General features: G+C 45.6%; 1 protein-coding gene across 1 annotated transcript; it reads right to left on the bottom strand.

Annotated features, from left to right (window-relative positions):
- Positions 1 to 422: 422 nt before the first annotated feature.
- LOC119922630 (olfactory receptor 14I1-like) lies at positions 423 to 25,268 on the bottom strand. The gene is made up of 5 exons (XM_038742347.1): positions 25,202 to 25,268; positions 24,979 to 25,076; positions 24,780 to 24,848; positions 12,566 to 12,660; positions 423 to 621 (listed from the first exon to the last, which is right to left on the bottom strand). Exons 1-5 carry the CDS (start codon positions 25,266 to 25,268, stop codon positions 423 to 425), a joined length of 528 nt encoding a protein of 175 aa, XP_038598275.1.
- Positions 25,269 to 25,866: the final 598 nt, after the last annotated feature.

Genomic DNA, 25,866 nt, shown 5'->3' with positions numbered 1-25,866 from the left:
CAGGCAGGTGGAGAAGGCTTTGGTCCGGCCCTCCGTGGCTGGCATCTTCAGCACTGCCAGGAATATGTGGACATAAGACACGAGGATGGATACAAAGAAGCCCCCAAAACAAAATAATACTGACAACAAGAACAATGACCTCTGCTTGGACGTCTCCAAGACATATGAGTTTGAGCAACTGGGGGACTTCACAGAAAAACTGGTGGATGATGCGAGGAAAGGCGTGAGGGAAACGTGGTAGCCGTGTGCATCAGGGAGTGGGGACCCCCGCTGAGCCAGGAGGCGCAGGCCATCTTCGCACAAACCTCTCGGTTCATGATGATGTCATAGTGCAAGGGGCAGCAGATGGCTGCGTAGCGGTCAAAGGACATTGCTATAAGAATGAAAACCTCTGAACCACCAGAAAGAATCAATAAAAAGACCTATGTAGTACACCCCACGAAGGAGATGGATCTGCTGTTGGTCAAGGAGTTGAGGATGGACTTGGGAACAGTGACGGAGATGAGGCAAAGGTCGAGGACGGACAGGTGCCTGAGGAAAAAGTACATGGGACTGTGGAGGCGCTGGTCAAAGGCGGTGATGGCGATGATAAGAAGATTCCCCGTCAGGGCCACCAGGTAGACCAGGAGGAACAGCGCAGCGTGGGCCAACTGCAGCTCCCTGACATCCGAGAAACCCAGAAGGAAGAATTCTGTCACCATGGAGACAATGGCCATTTTCTACTTGGATTTCTTGGGAATAAGGTGGACAGGAAATGAGTAAGTGGATGATTGGAATTCATTTCAAACTCCAGCTGGATGCCCAATTTAAAAACACACTATTCCTCAACTTCTCATTCATTCATTCATTCATTCATTCATTCGATCGTATTTACTGAGCGCTTACTCTGTGCAGAGCACTGCACTAAGCGTTTGGAAAGCACAATTTAGCAATAAAGAGAGACAATCCCTGCCTACACCGGGCTTGCAATCAATCAATCAATCAATCAATCGCATTTACTGAGCGCTTACTGTGTGCAGAGCACTGTACTAAGCGCTTGGGAAGTACAAGTTGGCAACATATAGAGACGGTCCCTACCCAACAGTGGGCTCACAGTCTAGAAGGGGGAGACAGAGAACAAAACCAAACATATTAACAAAATTAAATAAATAGAATAGATATGTGCAAGTAAAATAAATAAATGAATAGAGTAATAAATATGTGCAAACATATATACATACATACAGGTGCTGTGGGGAAAGGAAGGAGGTAAGACGGGGAGACTGGAGAGGGGGAGGAAGGGGGGAGGAAGGAGGGGGCTCAGTCTGGGAAGGCCGCCTGGAGGAGGTGAGCTCTCAGTAGGGGCTTGCAGTCTAGAAGGGGGAGACAGAAATCCAAACAAGTAAACAGGCACCAATATAAATAAACAAAATTACAGATATGTACATATATAAACAGTTGCTCTGGGGCAGGGAGCGGAGGTTAGAGCAAAGGGAACAAGTCGGGGCGACATGGAGGGGAGTGGGAGCTAACGAATAGGGGTGCTTAGTCGGGGAAGGACTCTTGGAGGAGGTGAGCCTTTGAAGGGGGGAAGTGTGATTGCTTGGGAGATTTGAGGAGGGAGGGCATTCCAGGTGCTTATGAAAGGATTTGGGTCAAGAGAAGCAGCGTGGCCTAGTGGAAAGAGTCCAGGCTGGGGTCGGAGGATCTCAGTTCTAATCCCCATCTATTCTCCATTTACTCCCTTGGAGGACTCATTCGTTCCTATGGCTTCAACTACTACCTCTATGCAGATGATATCCAAATCTGTATCTCTAGCCCTGGTCTCTCTCCCTCCCCCCACCCATCTCTCTCTCTCTCCAATCTCGCATTTCTTCTTGCCTTCAAGACATCTCTACTTGGATGTCCTCCCAACACCTCAAGCTTAACATGTCCAAAACAGAACGCCTTGTGTTCCCACCTAAACCCTGTACTCCCCCTGACTTTCCCATCAGTGTAGATGGCACCACCATCCCGTTGTTGGGTAGGGACTGTCTTTATATGTTGCCGAATTGTACTTTCCAAGCGCTTAGTACAGTACTCTGCACACAGTAAGCGCTCAGTAAGCACGATTGAATGAATGAATCCTTCCTGGCTCACAAACCCATAGTCTTGGCATTATCCTTGACTCCTCCTTTTCATTCAACCCACATGTTCAATCCATCACTAAATCCTGTTGGTCCCACATTTATAACATTGCAAAAACCCGGCCTTTCCTCTCCTTCCAAACTGCTACCACGATAATGCAATCGCTCATCCTATCCTGCTTGTATTACTCCATCAACCTCCATACTGTCCTCCCAAGCTCCTGTCACTTCCCACTCTAGTCCATATTTCATTCTGCTGCCCGGATCATTTTTCTACAAAACCCTTCAGGACATGCCACACAACTCCTCAAGAAACTCCGGTGGGTGCCCATCCAACTCTGCATCAAACAAAAGCACCTTACTATTGGCTTAAAAGCATTCCATCACCTTGCCCCCTCCTATCTCACCTCACTACTCTCCTATTACAACTCAGCACGCACACTTCGTTCCTCTTGTGCTTACCTTCTCATTGTGCTTGTGTCTCGCCTGTCTCACCGCCGACCACTCGCCCACGTCCTGCATCTGGCCTGGAACTCCCCCCTCCTCAAATTCGACAGACAAGTACTCTTCTCCCCTTCAAACCCTTATTGAAGTCTCATCTTTTCCAAGAGCCCTTCCCAGACTAAGCACCCCCATCCTTTTAACCCACTCTCTTCTGCATCACCCTGACTTGCTCCCTTTGTTCTTCCCACTCCCAGCCCCACAGCACTTACGTACATATCTATAACTTATTTATTTGTATTGATGTCTGTCTCTCCCACTCTAGACTAAGCTCGCTGTGAGCAGGGAGTGTGTCTGGTTTATTGTTGCAGTGTACTCTCCCAAGCACTTTATACAGTGCTTTGCACACAGTAAGCTCTCAGTAAATGATTGAAAGAAAGAATGACAATGAAAGAAGGAATGACTGAATGAATGAATCCTGGCTTCACCATTTTTCTGCTGTCCTTCCAGTTTAGACTGTGAGCTCCATGTGGGACATGTACTCTGTCCAAACTGATCATCTTGTATCATCTAACCCAGGACTTAGTATACTTTCTGGGACATAATAAGTGTTTAACAAGTACCATTAAAAAAAAAAAACTTCCTGGAGGAGGTGGTTTTTCCAAAGGGCTTTTGAAGATGGAAGAGCTGAGGTATGGCAGCTTTGAAGTGGGAAGAGTTCTGACGGAGTGTGTGAACTTGGGGATAAAACTAGGAAAGAAGAAGTAGCGCGGCTTAGTGGATAGAGCACAGGCCTGGCAGTCAGAAGCACCCCTACCTGTCTGCTTTGTGAACTTGGGCAAGTCATTTCACATCTCTGTGCCTCAGTTTCTTCATCTGAAAAATGGGGTTTAAGACTATGAGCCCTTTGTGGGACAGGGGCCGTGTCCAAGCCGATTATCTTGTTTCTCCCACCAACATTTAGAAAAGTGTTTGACACAGTAAATGCTTAACAAATATCGCTATTATTATTATTAAGGAACTAGGCCTAGTAAGCTGAATATGCACAAAGAATGCAAGCTGGGGCTTTTAGTGGGAGAAGAGTATGGATAAGTAAGAGGGAGAGAGATGAAGATGGTGTCTCTTTTTGATTGTGGAGAAGAATGGGAATGCATTGAAGAGTTTTGAAGAGTGGGGAGTGAGGCGATACATACATAAATTATTTATATTAATATATCTCTCTCCCCCTCTTGACTATAAACTAGATGTGGGAATGGAACCTATCTACCCGGCTTCACCACTTGTCTGCTGTGTGACCTTGGGAAAGCCATTTAAGGTCTCTGTGCCTCAGCGATCTCATCTGTGAAGTGGGGATTAAGACTGTGAGCTCCACGTGGGACAACTGATTACCTTGTATCTACCCCAATTCTTAGAACACTGTTTGGCACATAGTAAGCACTAAACAAATGTCATTGTTATTATTATTATTATTATTATTATTATTATCATCAACTCTGTTCTCTCATACTCTTCTGCAAACTTAGGACCGGTTTCTATATGTAGCAAGTGCTCAATGAATAAGATTGATAGATTGATTGATTTCTACCATGAAAAGTGTAAGGTAATAATAATAATAATGATGATGATGGTATTTGTTAAACACTTACTATATGCCAGGCACTGTTCTAAGCGCTGGGGGAGATACGGGGTAATCAGGTTGTCCCACATGGGGATCACAGTCTCAATCCCCATTTTACAGATGAAGTAACTGAGGCACAGAGAAGTTGAATAACTTACCCAAAGTCACATTGCTGACATGGCGAACCCAGAATTAGAACCCACGACCTCTGTCTCCCAAGCCCATGCTCTTTCCACTAAGCCACACTGCTTCTCTGAGGGATGAAATAATACTCATCATCATCGTTGGTATCTATAGCTTACTATGTGCAGAGAACCGTGCTAGGTGTTTGGAAGAGTACAATATAACATAGTTGGTAGACACATTCCCTGCTTACAAGGAGCTTACAGTCCAGTGAGGAAGCTTCCAGTTTAGAACTTCCAGGCTAGAACTGACAGTGCTTTCCTCTCCCATTGAAGGCGGCCACCACTCTCTAGACTTTGGCCAGGAGGTAGAAGTCTGGGAAAGATGATTTATGACAGTCAATTCCAACATTTTGACTTCATGTCCTCCAGCTCCAGCTCCCGGTTCTTTCCACCTGAAAGAGCTGCACATCTTTTTTATTTTTTTTTCATTTTAACATTCTGATCTGTGACCTTTCTGGAATAGTGGACATCCGGATGATAAAGTGACCACAACAGCTCTCTTGGACCAAGCCCTCGGTCTCCAAACAGGTGAATGTCTAAATGGGTTTGCCCAACCTCTAGGTACATAGAAACGGGAAGCAGAATCTCTTCTGATTCAGTGGACCTGGTTTCAAATCCAAGTTCTGTCACTTGTCTGTTGTGTGAACTTGGGCTAGTTGCTTTACCTCTGTGTACCTCAGTTCCCTCATCTACAATATGGGGATTCAATAACTTTTAATAATAATAAAATAATAATGGCATTTGTTAAGTGCTTGCTATGTGCCAAGCGGTGTTCTAAACACTGGGGTAGAAACAGAGTAATCACAATTATTGATGCTCCCAATTTTATTCCCCATTTTTCAGATGAGGTAACTGAGGCACAGGGAAGTGAAGTGGCTGGCCCAAGGTCAGACAGCAGACAAGGGGCAGAGCTGGGATTAGAACCCACATCTTCTCACTCTTAAGCCCGTGCTCTTTCCACTGAGCTGTGCTGCTTTACCCCTCTTGCTCAGACTGTCAGCCACTTATGGGAGCTGATTATTTTGAATCTACCCCATTGCGTGGTACAATGCTGGGCACATAGTAAGAGCCTAACAAATACCACAATTATTATTATTATTCACCCTCAATACCTGGAGAGCTTGGATCTCCAAGGTCATGACAAAACAGCCTCTGCTCCTCACCCGCCTCTCACTCACACCACTTCCCATCTTTCTGAGCAGATTCCACCCTTCAACGACCTTTGACCTTCGCCTCACCAGCCCCAGCACCAACTCCAGCCCCGGTCCAGCTACCCAGATTGTTTCGCTTTTAATGGTATTTGCTATGTCTCTACTACGTGCCAGGCACTGTACTAAACACTGGGGTAGATACAAGTTAATCAGGTTGGATACAATCTCTGTCCCATTCGAGGTTCACAGTCTAAATCAGACACAGGAAGATTTAATCCCCATATTGCACATGAGGAAACCGAGTTACCGAGAAGTTAGGTGACTTGCCTCAGGTCACTCATCAGAAAACTAGTGGAGATTAGATTGCAAACCAGGTTCTCTGACTCCAGGGCCCATGCTCTTTCCCTAGACTATGCTGCTTCCTGACTCCCAGGATGGAGCACCGGAGAAGGTAGGGCAGCATGGGCACACTCCCTGGGATCCGATTTGGGGATTGGAATTCATCCTGGGGCTGGCTAAGTAGGGACATGGGCTTTCTGAAGTGCCTGGAGGGCGTTTCCAACACCCCACAAATCACCCAACAACACCCCAGGACAGTGGACGTTTGCTTGAATGATGTATACTTAAACCGTCCCCTCGGTTTGACTCTGCACTTTCTGTTGTGAGGTCGAGAGTGGGGCCGAGAATGGTCTCTGTGTGGATGTGAGGGGCAAGGGGACGGTGACAATGGTTAATCGTTGATTCAGGTTCTGCACTCACCAGAAGATGTGCAGCATCGGGGTCGTCTGGGTTGCACTGATTTGGCCTCCTTTCTCTACAGCTCAAGGATGCTAACCGTGGGGAGGGGAGAGTCTCCACATAGCTTTCAGACTCAGCCCGCCTGCTGCTCAAAGGGATCTGAGGAACAAGAAAAAGGAGGCTGCCGGTGAGCCTGAAGATAGATCCGTTGTCCCTTATAATGTCTGGTTCCAGGGCATTGAGTCAAGGGCCTCTGGGAAAGAGAATGTATTGTTCCCTCCCGGCCTGGGGGACAGGGACTTATGGAAGTTTAGTTAAGAAGGGGAGAGCTGAGGATGCCAGTGAACTTCCTAGGGGAGTCTGGTGATTTGTCTCTAAGGAGTTAAAAAAAATGGTATTAACTGAGGGCTGTAGAGAGAGGCTCCTAAATCAGAAACATGTCTGGGATAAATTTTTGATTATAGATCCACTGGGGAAGTTACCACCACTTAACAAAGCAACTTAGAGGCATGACCTTCCCTGCTATTTTCACTGTAGTCCCAACTGTGCACCTGAGATATTTGATTGTGACTTTTGCCTGTGCATGTGTACGATGACATAAATGTTGGTGCCAAATAGTGGTCATAATTGCAGCAACAGTAGTAACAGTAGCCGCAGAGTTTATTCATTCATTCATTCATTCAATTGTATTGATTTGTCGCTTACTGTGTGCAGAGCACTGTACTAAGAACTTGGGAGAGCACAATATAACAATAGACACATTCCCTGCCCACAATGAGTAATTGCATTAATTAAGTGCCCACTGGATACAAAACGCTTTATTAAGTGCTTGGGGGAGTACAATACAACAGAATTCACAGACTTGTTCCCTGCCCACAGTGAGCTTACAGTCTAGTAGCTGTAATGGGATTTTATGAGTGCCCACTGCCTTCAACACTGTGGTATTTACAAATTGTTCAGGATAGATACAGTCCCTGTCCCACATGATGCTCACAGTCTGTAAATAGGAGGGAGAACAGTTACTGAATCCCCATTTTGCTGTTGAGGAAACTGAAAGCCCAAAGAAGTTAAGTCAAGTGCCCAAGGTCACACAACAGACAAGTGGCTGGATTTAGAATTCAGGTCCTTCTGACTTTCAGAAGGAAGTGCTCTATTCACTAGGCCACTCTGCTGCTCTGTGGAAACAGCTTCCCACTGACAGCAGTTTAAAAAAAACCCGTTCATGCCATGTTTCCCCTCCCCTCAAAAACCTCCAAAGGTTGCCCATCCAACATTCGCATCAAACAGAAACTCCCCACCATTGGCTTTACAGCACTCAATCACCTCTCTCCTTCCTACATCACTTCGTCACTCTCATTCTGCAACCCAGCCCACACACTTCTCTACTCTAATGCTAGCCCTTTCACTTTACTTCATACTCATCTATATCACTGCTGACTTTTTGCCCACGTCCTGCCTCTGGCCTGGAATGCCTTCCCTCCTCGTAACAGACAATTACTCTCCCCACTTTCAATGCCTTATTGAAGGCACATCTTCTCCCAGAAGCCTTCCCTGACTAAGCCTTCTTTTCCTTTTTTTAAACTCCTTTCTGCATCACCCTGACTTCTCTCTTTATTCACCCCCCAATCCCAGCCCCACAACAGTTCTGTACATATCTGTAATTTATTTATATTAACGTTGGTCTCCCCCTCTTGACTGTAAACTCTTTATGGGCAGGAAATGTGCTGTGGCTGTAGTATTGTTATATTGTACTCTCCCAAGTGCTTGGCACAGTACTTTACACGTAGTAAGTGCCCAATAAATACGATTGACTGACTTACATGCGACCAATAATGTCAGTCTGGAATAGGGAAGATTGGTTTCAATTTCGACAAATATTGGTTATTTTAGTATTCTAGATCTTTTTTCCCTCTGTCATAGCACTTTTGGTTAGATGCACATTCAATTTTTTTAATCCAGTGGCATTTATTGAGCACCTACTAAGTGCCTATTGAGTACTTTGTGCTAAAAGAGTAACAGGAGAATACAAAATGTACTGTCCTGTCATCAAGATGTGTAGAATTTATGAATCAATCAATTAGATTGCTATCATTGATTTGATTCATGAATGTGTAGTCGATTATATATTCTGATTCCACTATCAGTATCTACCTTCTGTTAGCACTTCTTGTAGGCAAAGACTTTTACTCGTCCTTCCATTGTGCTTTCTTGACCACAGTGTTTTACACTCAAAGTGTTTTACACTCAATAAATAAATTTATTACTACTATTACTATACTACTATTGTTGTTACTACTACCACTGCTATTATTAAACTACTCTTACTGCTACTGTTAGTGTTACTACTATTACTGCAGCTATTACTTTACTAGTACTGGTATTACTGCTACTGGTACTACTGCTACTATACTACTACTATCATTACTACTACTACTACTACTACTACTACTACTACTACTACTACTATTACTGCTATTGGCTCAGTGGAAAGAGCACAGGCTTTGGAGTCAGAGGTCTTGGGTTCAAATCCCTGCTCTGCCACCTGTCAAGTGTGTGACTTTGGGAAAGTCACTTCTCTGGGTCTCAGTTACTGCATCTTAAAATGGAGATTAAGACTGTGAGCCCCACTTGGGACACCCTGATCACCTTGTATCCCCCCAGCGCTTACACTAGTGCTTTGCATATAGAAAGCACTTAATAAATGCAATTATTATTATTATTACTGCTATTACTATGACGACTACTACTACTACTATCGCTACTATTATTACTATTGCTACTAGTAATACTACTAATTCCTAAGAGAAACAGCATGGCCTAGTATACAGAGCAAGGGCCGGGGAATCAGAAAGAACTTGGGTTTGAATCTTTCACACTAGTCTGCTGTGTGAGCTTGGGCAAGTCACTTCACTTCTCTGTGTCTCAATTATCTTATCTGTAAAATGGGGATTAAGACTGTGAGCCTGATGTGGGACCCAGACAGTCCAATCTGATTTGTTTGTATCTACCGCAGCACATAGTACAGTGCCTGGAACATAGTAAATGCTTAACAAATACCACAGTTCTTATTATTCTTACTACTACTATTACTGCAATTACTATGACTATTACTATCACTACTGCTACCATTTTCTACTATGAATACTACTATTACTACTACTGCTACTGGTTGAATAGGGCTGGCCTCCATCTGTTCTTTCACTCCTCCAAGGATAATGGTTCTTAGCCAATGTTCCAAAACTGCTCTTAAAAATTTCCATTATTCCATCCACTCTTTCAAGTGTTTTCTCCACCAATAAATGATTCCTGTCCCCAGCTCCAGAGGCTGGACATTGATTTTCTGGACAGCTGTTCAGTCCTGTTCAATATGTTCCAAATCCATTAGTACATTGCTTCTCAATAAGTGTTCATTCATTCAATCTTATTTATTGTGTTGAATAAATACCATTGGTGGACGTATTAATTGACTAGAACGTTGTTCTGGTTTTCTTGTAATCAGTCAATCGCATTTATTGAGTGCTTACTGTGTGCAGAGCACTGTACTAAGCGCTTGGGAAGTACAAATTGGCAGCATATAGGGACGGTCCCTACGCAACAGTGGGCTCACAGTCTAGAAGGGGGAGACAGAGAACAAAACAAAACACATTAACAAAATAAAATAAATAGAATAGATATGTACAAGTAAAATAAATAAATAAATAGAGTAATAAATGCGTACAATCATATATACATATATGCAGGTGTTGTGGGGAAGGGAAGGAAGTAAGGTGGGGGAATGGAGAGGGAGGGGTGGGGGAGAGGAAGGAGGGGGCCCAGTCTGGGAAGGCCTCCTGGAGGAGGTGAGCTCTCAGTAGTGTCTTAAAGGGAGGAAGAGATCTTGCTTCACGGATGTTGGGAGGAAGGGCATTCCAGGCCAGGGGGATGACGTGGGCGGGAGGTCGACGGTGGGACAGGCGAGAGCGAGGAGCGGTGAGGAGATTAGCTGCAGAGGAGCGGAGGGTGCGGGCTGGGTTGTAGAAATAGAGAAGGGAGGTGAGGTAGGAAGGGGAGAGGTGATGGAGAATCTTTAAACCGAGGGTGAGGAGTGTCTGCTTGATGTGCAGGTTGATTGGTAACCACTGGAGATTTTTGAGGAGGGGATAAACATGCCCAGAGAGTTTCTGGACAAAGACAATCCGGGCAATGGCGTGAAGTATGGATTGAAGTGGGGAGAGACAAGAGGATGGGAGATCGGAAAGGAGGCTAATACAATAGTCCAGACGGGATAGGATGAGAGCTTGAACGAGCAGGGTAGCGGTTTGGATCGAGAGGAAAGGGCGGATCTTGGCAACGTTGCGGAGCTGAGACCGGCAGGTTTTGGTGATGGCTTGGATGTGAGGGGTGAATGAGAGAGCGGAGTCGAGCGTGACACCAAGGTTGCGGGCTTGTGAGACGGGAAGGATGGTAGTGCCGTCAACAGTTATGGGAAAGTCAGGGAGAGGGCAGGGTTTGGGAGGGAAGACAAGGAGTTCAGTCTTGGACATGTTGAGTTTTAGGTGGCGGGCAAACATCCATTTCGAGATGTCCTGAAGGCAGGAGGAGATGCGAGCCTGGATGGAGGGGGAGAGAGCAGGGGCAGAGATGTAGACTTGGGTGTCATCAGCGTAGAGATGATAGTTGAAGCCGTGGGAGCGAATGAGGTCACCAAGGGAGTGAGTGTAGATCGAGAACAGAAGGGGACCGAGAACTGAACCTTGGGGAACCCCCATAGTAAGGTGATGGGGGGGGGGAGGAGGAGCTTGCAAAAGAGACTGAGAATGAACGACCGGAGAGATAAGAGGAGAACCAGGAGAGGACGGAGTCTGTGAAGCCATGGTTGGATAGCGTGTTGAGGAGAAGGGGGTGGTCCACAGTGTCGAAGGCAGCTGAGAGGTCGAGGAGGATTAGGATAGAGTATGAGCCGTTGGATCTGGCAAGCAGGAGGTCATTGGTGACCTTTGAGAGGGTTGTTTCCGTGGAATGTAGGCGACGGAAGCCAGACTGGACGGGGTCGAGGAGCGAGTGGTGTTGAGGAATTCGAGGCAGCGTGTGTAGATGACTCGTTCAAGGAGTTTGGAAAGGAATGGTAGGGTGGAGATGGGGCGATAACTGGAAGGTGAGGTGGGGTCAAGAGAGGGTTTTTTTAGGATGGGAGAGACATGGGTATGTTTGAAGGCAGAGGGGAAGGAACCAGTGGAGAGTGAGCGGTTGAAGATGGAAATTAAGGAGGGAAGAAGGGACGGAGCGAGAGATTTCATTAGATGAGAGGGAATGGGGTCAGAATCACAGGTGGCCGGAGTGGCACTTGTAGAGCTAAGCGTAATGATTTCCCCCTTAATAGTTGCTCAGTGAATATGATTGTGTTACTGTTTCACTGATTGAAAGGCAAAGGGGATTAGCAGTTTCCGGAAAAGTGCTATGCAGTTAGCGTTAAGTGGATGGGGAGGGAAAACTCTCTACATATTGGAAGTTCATGACATTAGAATGAACCATTTATGAGACCCTGGAACCCTCCCCAGGGCGGCCCTCATGTCCTGGTTTCTCAGGCTGTAGATGAGGGGGTTCAGGGTGGGGGGCAGCACCGTGTAGAACACGGACACCAATAGGTTCAGCGTCGAAGGGGAGGCCGAGGGGTGATGTCAGGTAGGCATAGGCCCCTGTAGTGATCAAAAAGAGTGAAAACGCAACCAGGTGGAGTGAGCAGGTGGAGAAGGCTTTGACCGCCCATCTAAAGACAGCATCCTCAGTGCAGCCAAGAAGATGTGAATGTAAGAAATGAATACGAATCAAAAGGAGAAGATGGCCCCATGGCAATGCTTATGTCTTCGGCCATATATTCATCAGAACAAGAGATCTTCAATAAGGAGTGGTTGTCAAGAAAAACTGTTGGACCTCTTGGGACACACAGAAAGGCAGAAAGGATACATCAGTGGAGAATAAAACCCCAAACAGCCTCCTGCTGAGCCATGAGGCGATCACCATCTTTACACAGACCCCTCAGTCCATGACGACCTCGTAGCGCTGGAGGTGGCAGATGGCCACGTAGCAGTCATAGGACATCACTGTGAGCACAAACATCCCCGAAGCATCAAACAGAATCACTAGCAAAACCTGGAAGACATAGCACAGGAAGGAGATGGATCTGTTTTGGGACACAGAGTTGAGGATGGATTTGGGGATGGTGATGGTGATGAGGCAGAGGTCGTGGATGGACAGGTTCCTGAGGAAGAGGTACATGGGGGTGTGGAGTGGCTAGTCGAGGGCGGTGACGGTGACAACTATGAAATTTCCAATCAGGGCTGCCAGGTAGCCAGGAGAAACAGTGTGGCGTGGACCAGCTGCAGCTCCCGGACCTCCAGGAACCCCAGAAGGAGGAATCTGGTTACTGAGGTGTGATTGTTCAGCTACCAGAGCCTTCCATGTTACCTGCTGAGGGAGGAAGAAGAAAGATACCCAAGATCTGTTAAATAGCATATTGCTTTTCAGAAAACCCTATTCAAAAGTTTGAGGCCACTTGCCATTTGTGTAGTAACTGTCATAAAAGAATTGGCTGAAAGATTGAATAACCGATGATGAAGGATGATGGAGGAAAACGAAGGATGGAGGATGGTGCAAGATGGTGGATGGGGATGATGGATGGCAGAAAACGATGGATATTGGAGGATGAAGGAGAATGCTGGAGGATCTCAGATAATGATGGGGAATAATGGAGGATGACAAGATAACAGATGATGATAGATGGTGGAGGTTGATGGAGGACAATGGAGAATAATGGAGGATGACTGAGGAGTATGGAGAATAATGGGGGATGACAGAGGATGATGGAGAATAATGCGGGATGACAAAAGACAGTGGAGAAAAATGGGGGATGACAAAGGATAACAGACAATGATGGAAGATAGAGGTTGATGGAGGATGATGGAAAATAATGGAGGATGAAGGAGAACAATGGAGGATGAAGAGAACAATGGAGAAAGGTGGCAGATTCTAACTTGGACTGTGAGCCCCATGTGGAACAGAGACTGTGTATAACCTGATTATCAATGGGAACTCATGAACTGATACTGGGCAACTGTTCCTCTGCTATGTCGTTACTGGAGAATGCCTCTAGGTAGAATATGTGTTTTTCCTGCTACTCTCCTCTCACTTCAACTTGTACAAGTTAAAATTGGGCAGCTCTGCATATTAGAACTCTACACAAAACTGATTTGGGAGACTTGTCTGGCTTCTTCTTAGGTAAACTCAGTTGTACTGAAGCAAGGTTTTTTCCTTCTAAACCTCCTGCAGAGCAGGGAAAACATTCAAAGGAACTAGGACCCTTTAAATGACTGCCAGACAGTTCTGACTAAATGAGCCTAGAACACCAGGGCCCCGGTTCTATAATGCGCCTTACTCGGGTCTAGTATCTTTCCCTCTCTGGATCAAACTGTTGTGAGGAAATGACAAAACAAGTGCTTTTTTTTCCTCACAAGTTCATTGAGCTGTTATGTCGTAGTAGATTTTTTGAAAGCCGTTGTCAGCATCAGTAGATCTGGGCTCTGAAAATGACCTTAATACATCTTCAAAATGTCATTCAGATTCTGAGATTAAGGCAGAGACAGGGATGCTGTGCACGGGCCCGGGATTCAGAAGGTCATGTGTTCTAATCCAGCCTCTGCCACCTGCCTGCTGTGTGACCTTGGGCAAATCACTTCATTTTTCTGTGCCTCAGTAATCTCATCAGTAAAATGGGGATAAAATGGAGGTAAAATGTGAGCCCCACGTGGGACAGGAACTGTGTCCAACCAGATTTACTTATATACTCCACAGCACTTAGTACAGTGCGTGACACATAGGTAAGTGCTTAACAAATACCACAAGTATTATTATTATTATTATTATTATTATCCATTTCCCGACCACCAGTGGAGTGAAGCAGGCTTGCATATGGGCCTGGTGCTGTTAAATTTATACCACTCAACCTTGCTAGAAAATGCGACAAGAGACATGGATGCAGGTGGTACAACACCCTTTCACTCTTCTGGGTAGCTCTTGGGACTCAACCGACTTGGATCCTCAACCAAAATCCTAGAGATGGTCATTCATGAATAGCTGTTTAGACATGGCTGTGCCCTAGAATCACACACCAAAGACAATCTGCAGATAATTGCAAACTGTTTTGCTGAATCAGCCTACATCTACACCCAGTCAAAGACTTTTTATGGTCACAGGGCTAGATGCCATCACAAAATTCTGCTATTTAGGTAGCACGGTAGCACGCTGTCCCACAATGAAATGATAGATGAGAAATTAGAAATTTTAACCAAGGAGGCCAGCCCATCCTTTAGGAGACTGTATTAAATGTTGTGTGGTGGCCAAACTGTATTTGTCTCCAGATAAGACTATCAATAAATACTATAAATAAATAAGACTATCAATAAATACGATTGATTGATTGATAAGACTAAACTGTAAGCTCGTTGTGGGCAGGCAATGTCACTGTTTATTATTGTATTGTACTTCACCAAGTGCTGAGTACAGTGCTCTGCACATGGTAAGCACTCAATAAATACGATTGAGTGAAGGAATGAATGTATCTACCCCAGCGCTTAGTTCAATGCCTGACACATTGTGAGCTCTTTACAAGTACGATTAACAATAAAGGGAGAGTATGAAGGATAAAGGATGTTGAAGAATCCTTCGTGTCTCCCATCGTTCCCAGCAATATCTCAGGGAGCTCTCCTGAGCCCTCTCAAAATCCACCCCCTCCAACTGCACCTCCAACTCCATCCTTCTGTTCTTTGTAAAATCACTTGCCCCCTCTTTTCTTCCCTTCCTTACCTTGATCTTTAACAATTCCCTTTCCAATGGTTCCTTCCCCACTGCTTTCAAACATATTCATTTATCCTCTATCCTTTATCTGCACCTTCTCCCTTGGAGAGCTCATTGACTAGCATAGCTTCAACTATCATCTCCATGCTGATGATTCCAAATCTACATCACCAGCTCTGGCCTCTCCTCTTCTCTGCGGTCTTGTATTTTCTCCTATCTTCAGGACATCTCTACTTAGATGTCCCACTGATGCCTCCAACGTAACACATCTAAAACAGAACTCCCCATTTTCCTATCCAAATCCTGATTTCTCCTATCTTTCCCATCACTGTAGGCAGTATTATTATTCTCCCAGTCTCCCAAGCCCATAACCCTTGTATTATCCTTGACTTATTTCTCTCATTAAAGTCTCACATTCAATGTCACCAAATCCTGTTGGTTCTAAATTCACAACATTGCTGAAATCTGTCCCTTCCTCTCCATCCCAACTGCTACCACACTAATCCAAGCACTTACCTTCTCCTGCCTTGATTGCTGTATCAGCCACCTTGCTGGCCTACTTATTTCCTGTTTCTCTGCACTCCAGTCCATACTTTACTCAGCTGCCCAGATCATTTTTATGAGGAAACCGAAACACAGAAAAGTGAAGTAACTTGCTTAAGTCACCCAGCGGGTAACTGGTGGAGCAGGGACTAAAATCCAGGGTCTCTGACTCCCAGGACTGTGTTCTTTCTTTCCCCTAGGTCACACTTCTTCCCTGGTATCAAGGTGCCACGATCTAACTGGTAGTTGCTTTGACAAAAGTTGTGTTCTTCCCTGCTCACATTAGCTAACTCTTAATGAAGACTCCAGATGAACCTCAAGGAAGCACTTAGTGGTCTTTATTAAGTGCTTACTTTTCACAGAGCACTGTACGTAGCTCTTGGGCGAGTACAATATAACAGAGAAGCTCTGCAAACAGTAAGTGCTCAGTAACTATGATTGTTTGATTAGGTTGAAAGGCAGCGTGGCCTAGTGGATAGAGCATGAGGCTGGGAATCATTCATTCATTCAATCGCATTTATTGAGAGCTAACTGTGTGCAGAGCACTGTACTAAGCGCTTGGGAAGTACAAGTTTGCAACATATAGAGACGGTCCCCACCCAACAGTGGGCTCACAGTCTAAAAGGGGAAGACAGACAACAAAACAAAACATATAAACCAAATAAAATAAATAGAATAAATATGTACAAGTAAAATAAATAAATAGAGTAATAAATATGTACAAACATATATACATATATACAGGTACTGTGGGGAGGGGAAGGAGGTAAGGCGGGGGGATGAGGGAGGGGGAGGAGGGGGAGAGGAAGGAGGGGGCTCAGACTGGGAAGGCCTCCTGGAAGAGATGAGCTCTCAGTAGAGCTTTGAAGGGAGGAAGAGAGCTATCTTGACGGACGTGCGGAGTGAGGGCATTCCAGGCCAGGGGGAGGACGTGAGCCGGGGGGTGTCGATGGCAGGACAGGTGAGAACGAGACACAGTGAGGAGATTAGCGGCAGAGGAGCAGAGGGTGCGGGCTGGGCTGTAGAAGGAGAGAAGGGAGGTGAGGTAGGAGGGGGCGAGGTGATGGAGAGCCTTGAAACTGAGAATCAGAAGGACCAGGGTTTTAATCCTGGCTCTGCCACTTGCCTGCTGTGTGACCTTAGGGATTAATGGCAATTAAGACTGAGCCCCGAGTTGGAACGGGGAATGTGTCCAACCTGATTAACTTGTATCTACCTCAGTGTTTAGTGAAGTGTTTGGCACATAGTAAGCACTTAACAAATACCATTAAAGAAAGAGAGTAGATAGAAACGTTTCCTACCCACAAGGCCCCAGGGGGTACTTTGTTCAGAAACCTAACCCCCGAAATTATACTACATCAATGAATCAATCAACTGTATTTATTGAGCACTCACTGTGTGCAGAGCACTTCACTAAGCTCACGAAGAGTACAATACGACAGAGTTGGTAGACATGGCCCCTAACAAAAAATGATCTTACCAGTCTAACGGACAGTTGATTCAAGTTTCCCTACACCATTCATTGGAATGCCCATTAGAGTGTTCAATATTTCTCCCTCTCTCACTGGTCTACCTGAACAGTGGATCCTATCTGCATCAAAAAGAAACATCACACCATCAGTTTTAAAATATTTAATCACCTTGACCCTTCTATCTCTCCTCACTACTCTCTCTCCTCTAGTGCCAACTCACTATGCCTCAATCTCATCTACGTCACTGCTGACCCCTCGCCCATGTCCTGCCTCATTCATTCAATCGTATTTATTGAGCGCTTACTGTGTGCAGAGCACTGTACTAAGCCCTTGGGAAGTACAAGTTGGCAACATATAGAGACGGTCCCTACCCAACAGTGGACTCACAGCCTCTGACCTAGAACTCCATCCCTCTTCACATCCGACAGACAATTAGTCTGTCTCATATTCAAAACCTTTAGAAGGCACATTTCTTAACATACTTCTGCGACTTGATTGCTGTGTGACCTGGGGCAAGTCACTTATTTTCTCTGTGCCTCAGTTTCTTCAACTGTAAAATGGGGATTGAGTACTTCGACTGTGAGGCAAATATGGGAAAGGGACTGTGTCTGTCTTTATTACTTTGAATCTACCCCAGGCATTTCGAACAGTGCTTGACACATAGTAAGTGCTTAACAAATATCATTAAAAAATGAAAAAAAGGAGGAAGAAGCAGAGGAAGAAGATAATTCTTGGGAAGCAGCGTGGCCTAGTGGAAAGAGCAAAAGCCTGAGAGTCAGAGGACCTGGGTTCTAATCCCAATTCTTCCACTTGTCTAGTGTGTAATCTTGAGCAAGTTGCTTAACTTCTTTCTTGCCTCACTTACCACATCTGGAAAATGTATATTCAATACCTGTTCTCCCTTTGACTTAGACTGTGAAAGTCACTTGGGAAAGGGACTGTATCCAACTTAATTATCTTGAATCTACCCCAGCACTTAGGCCAGGGTTTGACACATAGAAAGCATTCAATAAAAGCGATAATTATTAATGAGGAGGATGAAGATGGGGAGTATGGTTTTATTTGTCTTGTCTTCTACAAGGAAATGAGTTTCGTATTTTCATTTTCGCCAATTGCAGTTCTTTTGTGAAACTCCCTCCCTGGCCTGCTGTCCTCCGGTACCTCCATTCGACTCACAGAATCAGGCCTGGGGTTCAGTTTTCATAATGGTTCACATCTCTGGTTTCTATGCTTGAGCCTGGAAACCCTTGGTGAGGAGGAAGAGGCTTTCCATACCTCTTGGTCCCCACTCACCTTGGCTCATCAAGGACAAAAAGATCAACGACTGCTTCTAACTTCCTCTTATTAGGATAGGCCAGGATTCCATGGTGGACGGGCCTCCTTGGGGGATGGGACAGGTACCTCATTATTGGCAAGTCATCGAAGAGCTTTATAGGTGAGTTTCTCTGGAGGGCCCCAAGCCCAGTCCTGGTGGCTCCCCGGGGAAAATGAACAGTCACCAGAGTGTCAGTTCGCTTTCCATTAAGCCCTGCTGTTGTTGTTGCTTGCTTTGTTTATGGTATTTGCTAAAAGGCTTACTACGTGCTAGACACTGTTCTATGTTCTAAGTGCTGGGGTAGATATACGTTAATCAGGTTGGACATAGTCCCTGTCCTATATGGGGCACAGATTTTTAATCCCCATTTTACAGATGAGGTAGCTGAGGCCCAGAGAAGGGAAGTGACTTACCTAAGGTCACTCAGAAGAAAGGTGGTTGAGCCAGAATTAGAAACCAGGTCCTTTTGACTCCCAAATCCATGTTCCAACCACTAGGCCACGCTGCTGTGGGTCTGGGGGACAGAACCTGCCCCTGGGAATTGAGAGATCCTTAACTAATATTAATAATAATAGCTTTGGCATTTGTTAAGCGCTTACTCTGTGCCAGGCACTGAACTACGCATAGGGGAAGATACAAGAAAACGGGGTGGACACAGTCTCTGTCCCTCACTGAGGCTCACGGTCTTAACCCCCATTTTACAGATGAGGTAACTGCATCACAGAGAAGTGAAGTGACCTGCCCAAAGTCACACAGCAGATAAGTGGTGGAGCTGGGATTAGAACACAGGTCTTGTTGACACCCAAGCCTGGGCTGTATCCACTAGGCCACTTCAAGCCCCATCTCAGCTGGCTGGCACTGGGCCATCTGTGGTGGAGGTTTCTGATCGAAGAATCAGTATTGTATGAGGTGGGTGGATCCAGTAGAAATCCCTCAAAAGAGATGGCTAATGTGGACAGCAAATATATCCCTGGAAGACTGGAGTTCTGGTCCTAGCTTCACCACTCTCTGCTGTGACCTTGGGCATGTTAGTTAACTTCCCTGTGCCTCAGGTATAACTCTGTAAAATGAGGAGTAAATACTTCTCCATCTGATTTTTATTTCAATGCTCGTCACCCCCTCTAAACTGTAAGCTCATGGTCGGGGGGCAGGGAACATGTCTACCAAATTTAGTACAGTGCTCTGCACACAGTAAACATTCAATAAATTAGACTGATTAGGTTAAAAGCAATATGGCGTACTGGAAAGAGCATAGGACTGAGAATCAAAGGCGGTCATGGGTTCTAATCCCAGCTCTGCCACTCGTCTGCTGTGTAATCTTGGGTAAGTCACTTTACTTCTTTTTGCCTCAGCTACCTCATCTGTAAAATGGGGATTGGGACTGTGAGTTCCACATGGGACAGGGACACTGTCCTACCCGATTTGCTTGTATCTACTCCAGCTCTTAGTACAGTGCCTGTCACATAATAAGTGCTTAACAAATACCATTGTTATTATTATTACTACTACTATTATTATCCTGGATTCTGATCCCGGCTCCTTCATTTGCCTGTTGTCTGACCTTGAGTTAATGATTTCACTTGTCTGTGCCTGAGTTGCCCATCTGCAAAATGGGGAATAAATGTAAATGTGAACCCTAGGTGGGACAGGGACTGTGTCTAACCTGATTAACGTGCATCCGCCCCAACACGTAGTGCAGGGCCTGGCACAGAACAAGTACTTAACAAATACCATTTAGAAAAAAAAATTAAGGACTGTCTATTGGAGGGCTGTCTAAAATTTATTGTCATACATTCAGTCGTATTTATTGAGCGCTTGCTGTGTTCAGAGCACTTTACTAAGCACTTGGGAGAGTATAGTACAACAATGAATAGACATATTCCATGCCCACAAACAAGCATACAGTCTAATGGGGGAGACAGACATTAATATAAGTACATGAATAACTTGTATGTACATAAGTGCTGTGGGGCTGTGTGGGTGGATCAACAAAGGGAGCAAGTCAGGGTGACACAGAAGAAAGTGGGAGAAGAGGAAAGAGGGGTTTAGTCTGGGAAGGCCTCTTGGAGGAGAGGTGCCTTCAATAAGCCTTTGAATGGGGGGAGAGCAATTGTCTGTCGGATTTGAGGAAGGAGGGCATTCCAGGTAAGAGGCAGGATTTGGGCTACGGGACAGCGGTGGGATAGAGGAGATTAAGATAATAATAATAATAATAATACTTATTAAGCACTTACTATGTGCAAAGCACTGTTCTAAGCGCTGGGGAGGTTACAAGGTGATCAGGTTGTCCTACATGGGGCTCACAGTCTTCATCCCCATTTTACAGATGAGGGAACTGAGGCCCAGAGAAGTTAAATGATTTGCCCAAAGTCACACAGCTGAAAAGTGGCGGAGCCGAGATTTGAACCCACGATCTCTGACTCCAAAGCCCGGGCTCTTTCCACTGAGCCACGCTGCTTCCAGAAGATTGGTTTTAGAGGAACGAAGTGTGTGGGCTGGGTTGTAGTAGGAGAGTAGTGAGGTGAGGTAGGAGGGAACAAAATGACTGAGTGCTTTAAAGCCAATGATGAGGAGTTTTTGTTTAGTGCAGAGGTGGTTGGGCAACCACTGGAGTTTTTTGCGTAGTGGAGAAATATGTCCTGAATGTATCTGTAGAAAAATGATCCAGTCAGCAGAGTGATATACTGACTGGAGTGGGGAGAGACAGAAGGCTGGGAGTTCAGTAAGGAGGCTGATGCAATAATCTGGGAGGGATAGGATGAGTGATTGCATTAACATGGTAGCAGTTTGGTTGCAGAAGAAAGGGTGGATTTTAACAATGTTGTGAAGATGGGACCGACAGGATTTAGTGCTGGTTGAATACATGGGTTGAATGAGAGAGAAGAGTCAAGGATAATACCAACGTTATGGGCTTGTGAGATGGTGGTGCCATCTACAGTGATGGGAAAGTCAGGGGGAGGACATAGTTTCAGAGGGACGATAAGGAGTTCTGTTTTGGACATGGTAAGTTTGAGGTGATGGGAAGACATCCAAGTAAAGATGTCTTGAAGACAGGAAGAAATGCTATACCACAGAGAGGGAGACAGATCAAGGCTGGAGATGTAGATTTGGATATCATCCACATAGAAGTGATATTTGAAGCTATTTGGAGTGAATGAGTTCTCTAAGTAAGTGGGTGTAGATGGAGAATAGAAGGGCACCCATAACTAAACCTTGAGGGACCCCCACAAGTAGGAGGTAGGAGGTTGAGGAGAAGCCTGCAAAGAAGACTGTAAATGAGCAGCCAGAGAGATGAGGAGAACCAGAAGAGGACAGTGTTAGTGAAGCCAAGGTTGGATAGGGTTGAGACCCCCTTTTCTTCTCCTCCTCCTCCCTTCCCCATCTCCCCCTTCCCTCCCTCTGCCCTCCCCCCTCCCCTCCCCACATCACTTGCATATATTTGTACATACTTATTACTCTATTTTATTAATGATTCATTTATTCATTCAATCCTTTTCATTGAGCGCTTACTGTGTGCAGACCACTGTACTAAATGCTTGGGAAGTAAAAGTCGGCAGCATATAGAGACAGTCCCTATCCAACAAGGGCCCACAGTGCAGAAGGGGGATGTAGACAACAAAACAAAGCATGTAGACAGGCGTCAAAATCGTCAGAACAAATAAAATTATAGCTATAGGCACAACATTAACAAAATAAATAGAATAGTAAATATGTACAAGTAAAATAGAGTAATAAATCTGTACAAATTTATACAAGTGCTGTGGGGAGGGGAAGGAGGTAGGGCGGGAGGGATGGGGAGGAGGAGAGGAAAAAAGAGGCTCAGTCTGGGAAGGACTCCTGGAGGAGGTGAACTCTCAGTAGGGCTTTGAAGGAAGGAGGAGAGCTAACTTGGCAGATGCGTGGAGGGAAGGCATTCCAGGCCAGGGGAAGTACGTGGGCCGAGGGTCGACAGCGGGACAGGCGAGAACGGGCACAGTGAGGTTTGTGACAGAGGACCGGAGGATGTGGGCTGGGCTGTAGAAGGAGAGAAGGGAGGTGAGGTAGGAGTGGGAGAGGTGATGGAGAGCCTTGAAGACCAGAGTGAGGAGTTTTTGCTAGATTCGTAGGTTGACAGGCTACCACTGGAGATTTTTGAGGAGGGGACTAACATGCCCAGAGCGTTTCTGTAGAAAGATAATTTGGGCAGCAGAGTGAAGTATAGACTGTAGGATGGGTGATCAGAGAGGAGGCTGATGCAGTAATCCAGTCGGGATAGGATGAGTCATTCAATGAGCATGTGTATGTAGCTATAATTCTATTTATTCAGATGGTATTGACACCTGTCTACTTGTTTTGTTTTGTTGTTTTTCTCCCCATTCTTGACTGTGAGCCCGTTGTTGGGTAGGGACCGTCTCTATATGTTGCCGATTTGTACTTCCCATGCGCTTAGTACAGTAATCCGCACACAGTAAGCACTCCATAAATACGATTGAATGAATGAATAATGTTTCCAGGAGTAGGGGGTGGACGACAGTGTTGAAGGCAGCCGAGAAGTTGAGGAGGATTAGGATGGATTTGAAACCGTTGGATTTGGTAAGAAGTAGATCACTGGTGTCCTTTGAGAGGGCAGTTTCCGTGGAGTGAAGGGGACGGAAGGTTTCTGTGGAGTGGAGGGGGTCGAACAGAGAATTGGAAGAGAGGAATTTGAGACAGTAGGTTTAGACAACTTGCTCTTGGAGTTTGGAGAGCAATGGTAGGAGGGAGATGGGGTGATAACTGGAGGGAGCCATGGAGACAAGAAAGGGTTTTTTAGGATAGGGGAGAGTTGGGAATGTTTGAAAGCAGTAGGGGCAAAGCCATCGGAGAGCAAACGGTTGAAGATGACTGTTAGGGTAAGAAGAAGGGAGAGTACATGGGTTTCGATAGGTTGGAAGAAATGGGGTCAGAGGCGCTGGTGGAGGTGGTGGATTTGAGAGAAGACAGGAGATTACCTCTAGAAATACTGCTGGTAAAGATGGGAATGTTGAAGAGGGGGCAGGAGGGTTGAGAGACTGAGGAGGGACAGGGAAGATTTTAGGAAGATCACACCTGATAGTGTTAATTTTCTTAATAGGTGGCCAGGTATTTGGGGACAAGGGGTGGGAGAGCTGGGGGGCCAGGGAGGCAGAAGAGGGAGTTAAATGACTGGAACAACTGGAGAGGGTGATGGGCGTGGGTGTCAATAAGGGTGGAGAAGAGGGCAGTGTTAAAGCACTCAAGGATAAACATGAAGTGGACGAAATTGGCCTGATATTTATATTTCCAACTATAGCACTCTGCTTCTCACTCACAAGAGCAAAGGAGGAAGACTGTGCTCGTGACCTAGGGCTGTGGGTTAGTGGTATGAGATCGATGAAGGGCTAGGAGTCAAACAAATGAGGAAGAGTTGGCAGAATGAGCCTTGTCCTTCCGCAGATTGTTAGTGCTGGAATTAGAGTGAATAAAAATAAGATAGAGGCGGGAGGTCATGAGAGTGGAGGCCCACGCAATTGATTTGTCATTTATGAACATTATCAGACTAGAAAGAGGAGAAGCTCTAGTGCATGAATGTGGTGGGGATTGTGGGTTGCGAATCTATTCAGCCAGTAAAAACTGGAGTGAAGAGACTGAAAGAGAACAGAATGGTCTTTGCTGGGGATCTCCCTGTAAACTGTAATCTCCTTGTGGGAAGGAATGGTGTCTACCAATCAATCAATCAATTGCAATTTTTGAGTGCATACTATGTGCGGAGCACCATACTAAGTGCTTGGGAGAGGACAATATCGTAGAGTTGGTAGACGTTCCCTCACCACAGTGAGCTTACAATATACAGGGGAAGACAGACGTTAATATTAATAAGTAAATTACAGATATTGACATAAGTGTTGCGGGTCTGAGAGTTGGATAAGAGGGAACAAAGTGAAACTCTGCTGTAATCTTCCAAGCACTTAGTACAGTTTTCTGCACACAGTAAGCGCTTAATAAATACCATTGATCGATTAACTGAAACTCATCTGTTGTGATGTTGTGGTAAATCATGATAAAAGGAGGGGCCTCCTCTTCTCAGAGATTAAATTCCCCCTTGAGGACCCTCCCCAGTGTGATCTTTATGTCCCTGTTCCTCAGACTGTAAATGAGGAGGTTCAGGGTGGGGGGCACCATCGTGTAAAACACGGTAAACAACAGAGCCATGGCTGAGGGGGACTTTGAGGGAGGCGCTAAATAAGTAGTGAAAAGAACAGAGGTAATTAATGTTTAGGCAGGTGGAGAAGGCTTTGTACCGTTCCTTTACAGACTGGATCCTCAGCACAGTGGAGAAGATGTGCACATGAGAGACATCGATGGAAACAAAGCAGAACAAAGTCAAACAGAAACCAATGACTACAGTCAAATCGAGGGTTGCATGTAATTCCGAACAAGAGATCTTCAGCAAGGAGGGGACATCACAGAAAAACTGTTGGATCTCACAGGACCCATAGATTCGCAAGGATAATGCACCAGCTGAGAGGCACGCTCCAAGGAGGCACCCGCAGAGTCAGGAAGCGGTCGCCATCTTCCCACAGACCCCCTCAGGCCATGAAGACCTCGTAGCGCAGGGGGCAGCAGTTGGTGGTGTAATGGTCGTAGTATATCGCCATGAGGATGAACGGCTCTGAAGTGGCAATCAAAACCACCAGAAGGACTTGCAAACAACAGTCCAGGAAGGAGATGGAGCGGCAGGTGGTCAGATAGACCAGGATGGACTTGGAGACGGTGATGGAGATGAGGCAGAGGTCGAGGATGGACAAGTGTCTGAGGAAGAAGTACATGGGGGTGTGGAGGAGCTGGTCAGGGTGATGATGGCGACGATGACGAGATTCCTCGTCAGAACCATCAGGTATAGACCAAGAGGAACAGCATGGCGTGGACCAGCTGCAGCTCCCGACTCCTGAGAACCCCAGGAGGGGGAATTCCATCTCTGTGGTGTTGTTGACTATGATCTTCCAATGTTAACCAGACATAGAGAAGGGAATCATCTCGATCAGAAGATCTGACAAGATGGGACCACTGAGAACCATATAATGTACCTCACTCTCACATATCTGGACCACCCACTAATAATAACTGTGGTACTTGTTAAGCACTTACTATGTACTGAGCAATGTATTGAGCGTTGGATTATATAAAAGATGATCAGGTCCCACATGGGGCTCACAGTCTAAGTAGTAGAGAGAATAGATATTGAATTTCCATTTTTGCATATGAGAGAACTCAGGTACAGAGAAGTAACTTGCCCGAAGTCACTCAGAAGGTAAGTGGCAGAGCTAGGATTGAAACCCAGATCCCCTGACTCCCAGTCCCGAGCTTCCCATGAAAAATCACAAACTCGGTGGTTTGCTCCCACTTTCAGATATTTACCAGGACAGCTGTTTTACAACTTCCCTCAGTCCATTATCATTAATACCATGTATTGGGGAAACACTTGGTTTAGA

This window comes from Tachyglossus aculeatus, unplaced genomic scaffold (genome assembly GCF_015852505.1).
Source record: "Tachyglossus aculeatus isolate mTacAcu1 unplaced genomic scaffold, mTacAcu1.pri scaffold_115_arrow_ctg1, whole genome shotgun sequence".
Lineage (NCBI taxonomy): Eukaryota > Metazoa > Chordata > Mammalia > Monotremata > Tachyglossidae > Tachyglossus > Tachyglossus aculeatus.
Note: the sequence above shows the minus strand (reverse complement) of the source record. Positions and strands in the feature narration are given on the sequence as shown.

Bases quoted from the DNA above. Each gene is read 5' to 3' on its own strand.
- LOC119922630 (XM_038742347.1), bottom strand. From the start codon at position 25,268: ATGGTTCTGACGAGGAATCTCGTCATCGTCGCCATCATCACCCTGACC. The intron at 24,849-24,978 runs GTCTTCATGGCC...GAGATCCAACAG, and splicing joins GCTGCCCCCTGCGCTACGAG to TTTTTCTGTGATGTCCCCTC. The intron at 622-12,565 runs TACCTGGCAGCC...GTTCCTCCTGGT, and splicing joins GCCACACTGTTTCTCCTGGC to CTACCTGGTGGCCCTGACGG.